The sequence below is a fragment of the Orbicella franksi genome, chromosome 14 (genome assembly GCF_964199315.1).
Source record: "Orbicella franksi chromosome 14, jaOrbFran1.1, whole genome shotgun sequence".
Taxonomy (NCBI): domain Eukaryota; kingdom Metazoa; phylum Cnidaria; class Anthozoa; order Scleractinia; family Merulinidae; genus Orbicella; species Orbicella franksi.
In genome coordinates, this window is record NC_138158.1 from 20,519,784 (window position 1) to 20,526,080 (window position 6,297).

At 40.6% G+C, this 6,297-nt stretch overlaps 1 protein-coding gene across 1 annotated transcript; it reads left to right on the forward strand.

Annotated features, from left to right (window-relative positions):
• Window positions 1–13: 13 nt before the first annotated feature.
• LOC145468902 (required for excision 1-B domain-containing protein-like) lies at window positions 14–5,492 on the forward strand. Its single transcript, XM_081452615.1, has 4 exons — window positions 14–127; window positions 1,587–1,788; window positions 2,156–2,244; window positions 3,271–5,492. The coding sequence occupies exons 1-4, from the start codon at window positions 51–53 to the stop codon at window positions 3,353–3,355; spliced, it is 453 nt and encodes a 150-aa protein (XP_081308741.1). The 5' UTR covers window positions 14–50; the 3' UTR covers window positions 3,356–5,492.
• Window positions 5,493–6,297: the final 805 nt, after the last annotated feature.

Consider the following 6,297-nt stretch of genomic DNA (forward strand, 5'->3'; position numbering starts at 1 on the left):
TTCGACATTTTCGCCTCCGCTAGAACGTTGCATATGTATTTACTTCAGTCATGAGCCACAGGGAATTGATAAAGCAATTTTTTACGTTGCAAGAAGAAAGGGTGAAGGCTTACAAAACATTTGACAGGTGAGTCTGTAGGATCTACTCAGTGCCGTTTTAGAATCCAGTGCTACATGTCCGAAGTGCATTAAATTTCCTCAGGACGGTTCTTTTGAGAGGCACTCAACGAGCTCTTTTCAGGATCCATCTAGGATTATAATCCGCAAGAAGTAGACAACAGATGAGCCCTGTTTGAACTATTTAGTTTCTTTTGGGGGTAAGTTTTAGCTGTTCTGCACTTACCGTAAATCATCGAATTAGCACCCGGGGCGCTTTATATTTTAAATTTAGGAGAAGACGGGGGTGGGGGGCGCTTATTTAATTTTCCCGTGGCCTGACATGATCATTTTTAAAATACATCATCTGCGCACTAACAACAACATGAGCCATTTATCGACATAAATAGCTGATCCTTAAGTTTAAATCACAGCACTGTTAGTACTTGTAATCTTTTCCCCAAACTTAACGTGTTCACAAATTGAAACTATACATCCTTTGTTGTCTCATTGCTTGTCCAAAAAATGGGGGAAGTGGAGGGGGTGCTTATTCGAGGGGGGGTTCTTATTTTAAATTGTGGCCGATAGGAGGGGCGCTTATTCGAAGGGGACACTTATTTGAGGAGGGGCTCTAATTCGATGATTTACGGGAGCTCTCAGGAAGAATGTATCCAAAAGTTGATTTTCCATCGGGGTCTTTTAAAACGTAATGTCCCAGCTAACAACAAGAAGTGATTTAAGGACCTCCTGCAATGAGATAGGGGTTAGATCATAGCAGAAAAAAGGTGAGGGGAAACTTCTGTCAATGATCATACCAGTATGAACTAGTTGTATCCCTGGGGGGGGGGGGGGTGGTACTCCCTTAACTGGGCTATATAGGTATGTGCCGCCCCAAAGGGTATGGTTTTTCAGCTCTTTTGGTCATAAATAGGGTATCAATTTTGGCCATTTTGGTCTTAAATACTCAAGTCTTAAATTGGGCATGTTATTTAGGAAAAGCTATTTTTCAATCATTATTGATAAGACCATCAACAAAAGCCCTTCAAAACTTATGCTTAGGGCAACTGTGTCAGCTGCAATGGTCATAAATAGGGTATTGAAATTTTGGTCTGGTCATAAATAGGTAGGGAAAATCACAGATTTTGGTCATAAATAGTTTAAGGGTTTTGGGAAGCGGGCCACACACCCACACCAAATTTTTCTGGGAGTACCCCCCCCCCCCCCGGGTGGTATCCATGATAGCAAATGGGATATTGGATCATAAATCCAAAGTTCCTGAGGTCAAGGGTACATTCAAACCTGGCAGCTATGAAAAACAGAAAAATAATGCAACAAATGACCAAAAATCACCTAGGTAGTCAATACCAGCATTACAAACCTCCAGTGGTAGGCCTGCATCCATGACCTGGCTGGAGTGTACAGATATTCCAGTCAGGCTAATCCACACAGTTAGGAAATTAAATTTCTAAGTTTGTGACATTATCTTCCAGTGGCTTTAAAGAGTACCTTGAAACTGCCCCCACATATGATTTCCCATCGTATCGACAGCTGGTACATGATGTAACAGAGACATTTAACAACATTTCTAATGAAGTCATTGCAATTGAAACCAAGTTAAGGGAGAGCAGTCAGACCAGCATTGGGGATATCATCAGAAATATTCAACTCAAAGAAAAAGAGAAATTAGAAATGGTAAGTTATCTTCAGTTGAAAGACAACTTTAGGTTCAGAATGCAAAACCTCTCAAAGCCAATTGGCTCATAGCTCTCAGTGATTATACCTGGTTTTTGTGGCATGAACTGGCCGGTTAATAGGGGTTTTATTTACAGTATTTCACTGGCAATAATTTCAGGACTTCGAGGGGTGGCCGCTTAACAGGTTGCCACTTAATAGAGGTGCGACTGTACTAATTTATTTTTTCATTTCTTTTCATTTCTTCCTATAAGTTGTAAGCAGCATAAATATACAAACAAGCATCAATACATTTATTATATTATTAATTAATGGAAATGTATACTTGAAAATATTTTCATTAATATTGTTGCAACGTGATAATCAGACAGCAAAGCTCCAGATAGCAAAACAAAATGCTGTTGCTGATCCCTCTGATGTCGAAAAAGTAGAAGAGGCAGCTGCCATCAAGTTAAGGTAATTAAGCTCTTGATGGTCAATGTGTCAGTTAGAGTGTTAGAGATACAAATAAAAAATAACTTGTCTAGTACCCAGTCAGGCTGAGTAATAATGTGGTGGTAGAGACTGCATTCTGATAACTTGAAACAAAAGATATTAAAGTTTAGTATGGAAAAGGTAGGTTTAGCTTGCTCATCCATTGCAATGGTTAAGAGTTTTAAAAAAATGAGACCTAAATAAGTCATCCCCATGCCACCAATGCATTAGCCTGCGAATGCAGATGTATTTCCGGCTGTCACTTGGTTCCGCCGAAAATAACATCTGCGAACCCGAGCCAGAAAACAATTTCTGTGACGTAGAAATTCTAAGCCAATCACAGTTTAGCTCAAATGACCCCAGAACTACTGCGCGACTCTGCGCGAGGTATTCGCTGTGAGGAGCACTCGAGTTTCATTCTATCATGGAATCTGATTGGCCAAGGAGAAACAAAAGTCATTACGTCACAAAAATCGTTTCCTGGCTCGGGTTCGCAGACGTTATTTTTCGGCAGAACCAAGTTAGAGCCAGAAATACGTCTGCGTTCGTAGGCTACCAATGCATTGCCAACACGTCACAAGCACATCTTGTACTACATCTTGACAGCCGACTGCCCGTTGACTGTCATTTCATTGTTGGCAGATGTGTTGGCTGTGACGTTCTGGGCTGGATTTAAGAGAAAGGGGGTTCAAGATATCGAACACCAAAGGTGGTCTCCTATAGGGGGTTGGGGGCATCCTCCAACGGAAAATTGATTAAAATGAGGTCCTCAGAAAATTATGGAATTTACGGCATTCTGAGGTCAAGTCAGCGTGTTATGTCTCATTTTTTTTAATTTAGGGGGCTCGACCGAACCCCCTGAACCCCCCCCGATCTGCCCCAGACACTGGTAGGATTAGATCTTTACCTTTACTGGCATTCCTGTGTTCTAAAAAAAGAAGGCTTGAGACTTGCAAAAAAAGAATTATGGCTTTATTCTGATATCGAGAATGATCTTTTTTCTTTCAGTTTACAGAAGCTTGTGGATCACATTGTTGAACTTTTGGACGAATTGAAATATGAAGCTGAGGACATTCTTTTGGAAAGCACATAGGAACGCGCAAGAACATCCTACGCGGAACTTTTCTATCTTAATTCCAATTCTTGTCCTAAAGATCATGGTGAAATGAATTTGGTAAAGCACATGAAAGCAGATTTCGGATAGCTGTGGTGTTAAAATGAAAGAGGCACCTACAATACAGCGGAGAAAAGTATAAGCCAACCAGAGCTTAAAGAAAAAACTCAGGCCCCGTTCACATTGCGCTGGAGGAATTTGAAAACGCAGCTTTATTTATACGGTTAGGCCTACCGTCCACACTAATCCGTCACGAAAACGGAGCTCTTCGTAAACGCTATTCAAATCGGAGGAATTTGAAAACTTCGGCTTTCCGTTTTAGTGTGGACGGAAAACATTTTGAAAATGGAGCTTTTCGAAAACGATGACATCACGATGACATCACGATGATGACGTGATTTAGATCCCTTCCCCCGTTTTCTTCAAACACAAATCCAAAACGAGGCCGGTTAATGTTACGTTTTCAAATTCCTCCAGCGTACTGTGGACGGAAAACATTTGATGCGTTTTAGAGTGAAAACTCCGTTTTCAAATTCCTCCGTCTTAGTGTGGAAGGGGTTTTTACACCGTTATAACTTGGTTCAGTGGAATAACCGGTTCGTTACCCTTATTCCAACACGCGACTTTAGCTAAAGGTGTTTTTTTTGGTAATACGCAACTCTAAGTTCTCTACTGTAATATCTATATCATTATTTTTTGCCTAGTGCCGTTTTCAATCTAAGATATCAGATTAGAGAAAACAATAACAAAAGCTCCACACTGAATAAGCGGAGATTTGATATATTCTAGTCGGGCTCATAGAACGCTGAGTGCGATCGAACGTAACAGAGAAACGAGAAGGTTACAGCTTTGCCTTGTCTTAAGGAGCCGACCTCCCTTCAATTGTAAGATGCAAGTTAACGTCCTAGATCGAATCATTAGTCAAGTACCCAGGGGCAAAAATAATTTAGCGTCTCTCCCCCACCCCCCTGACAGAAGGGAGAAGTGAATTAAGAGTGGGAAGGTGCGCGGTGGACGATAGGAAGAGGGAAAGGCGGGAGACTTCGGTGAACTCTGCGGCCGTCTTCTCTTTTTCCTCTTTTCCGGCGTTCCCCGCGCACTTCCCTTATTTCTTCTCCCCAACCTCCGAACTACCAGCCTACAAGAGTTCTTTGCGGAGAAGAGAAGTTTTATACACCCAGTTAGTGCTAAAAAGGGTTCAAATGATATTACAACCATTGTACGTACTTCTGAGGCGCGAGTAAAGCCAATCCATCATTTGTTTTGGAATTGCGTCTGTGATACCAGTATTGTAGAGGTCAGGGGTTCGAAGCCCGTTCAAGCCTGATTCTTGTTTTCAGACTTAAATTCCGCAGTTGCCCAAGTTGGTACAAATTGAGATTATCTTCAAATATCTTTAAATACGATTTCTGTTGTCAGGACAACTAGAACATTTCCCTGACTTGAACGTCGTAATTACAGTTGTTACACTTCGAATCCTGGAAGCGTTTCTACCTGGAAGCGATTTTAATATTTCTGTGTTCCTGAATTCTTTCCAGAAAACCTTACGTGGTTTCAACGGCTGGACCAAATATACATGTTATCCATCGCGTCTCCAAATTTGAGGAAATGCTCGCTTTGCTAGAACAGACGCGAAGACTTCCCTGCCAGAAAGATCGTTTGCGCTCTATCTTTCATTAGCATATATATTCGATTTCATAGAACTTCTGTTTAATTTTATGCGGAGTTCATCTGTAAAACTTCTCATTTTGGCTGATTAACATTTTACAGCCAAAAGCCCACAGACAAACCTGTATTAGGTGGACACCATCGGGACCCTGTTAGTGTCCGCTTAATACAGGGTGTCCGCTGAAAACAGGTTCTCTCAGAAGTCGTCTTAAAAAGGGTCATATTAATATTCGTCAGTATTAAAAAGCGTTGAAAGGCAATTAGCATTCTCAGTATTCTCGTGAAAGGTCGATAATATAACTCTGAAATACCTTATTTCCATAAACAATAACAAGTATATGAGGTAAGGCGATTTAATTCACAATATGTATATTGATCGAAATATGTGAAAGTTCGCAAATCAAACAAGGACAAAAGTTTTTTGTAAAACCAGAACCGAATAATAAAATACCGCATTTCTGTGACAGCTCTTTGTCGGGAAGCTTAAAAGACTTGCACTGCTGTCCACATAATGGAGGATGTCCGCTAAATATGGGGTCCGCTGCTTGACTGAACTTAAATTATTTTTTTTAACTGGGCTAAAAGGCCATATTTCCTTGTTTTCACTTATTTTAACAACTTACGAGGGAGAATTGCAATGGATGGATCATTAATGCCATCTGATTCCCATTTCTGAAAATGCGTTTTACTGAACGGCTATTAGAAGCGCCTGATAGCTGATGTTTTACACAGCATAACAGCTGTTTGCCAAATTCTAGGAGTCTGTCTGTCTACAAGATAACCATTCAATCGATTTTTCGTTAATACCACGACATCTGTTTCAACAACAGTTAAACAAGACCCGGAAAGGAGATTACCGCACGGCTTTCGTATTTTGGGACTATTTAGTTCAAGATCTCTCCCTCACTTGATTACCGGACATAGGACTCGCTCATACTTTATCAAAATTAATGAAACCAGTTTGTAATATCGAAGCAGATGATGAAAGGCAATTTTAATGGCCAATATTTCAGCTAGTAAAACTAGTCTTTAACAATTGACTGGGTCATCAGAGCAGAGAGTGGTGGAAAGAATTTTAGCAGAGACTGGGTAAAAAAAAAATACTTTGTTCGTCGCGATTTATTTAGCAGTTTGTTGCTGAATGCTGGGAACACATGTAGTGATGTTTTTGTGACCTGCTCTGAGTGGTTTTTTCGCCTAATCAAGATACCTTTATCGAGCGTGTTTAAAACACGAAATGGCGCGCGAACTGA

Excerpts from the sequence above, each read along its gene's own strand:
- LOC145468902 (XM_081452615.1), top strand. The coding sequence starts at position 51 with ATGAGCCACAGGGAATTGATAAAGCAATTTTTTACGTTGCAAGAAGAA. Across the intron at positions 1,789-2,155 it reads AAAAAGAGAAATTAGAAATG|ACAGCAAAGCTCCAGATAGC; the intron begins GTAAGTTATCTT and ends CGTGATAATCAG. Across the intron at positions 2,245-3,270 it reads GCAGCTGCCATCAAGTTAAG|TTTACAGAAGCTTGTGGATC; the intron begins GTAATTAAGCTC and ends TTTTTCTTTCAG.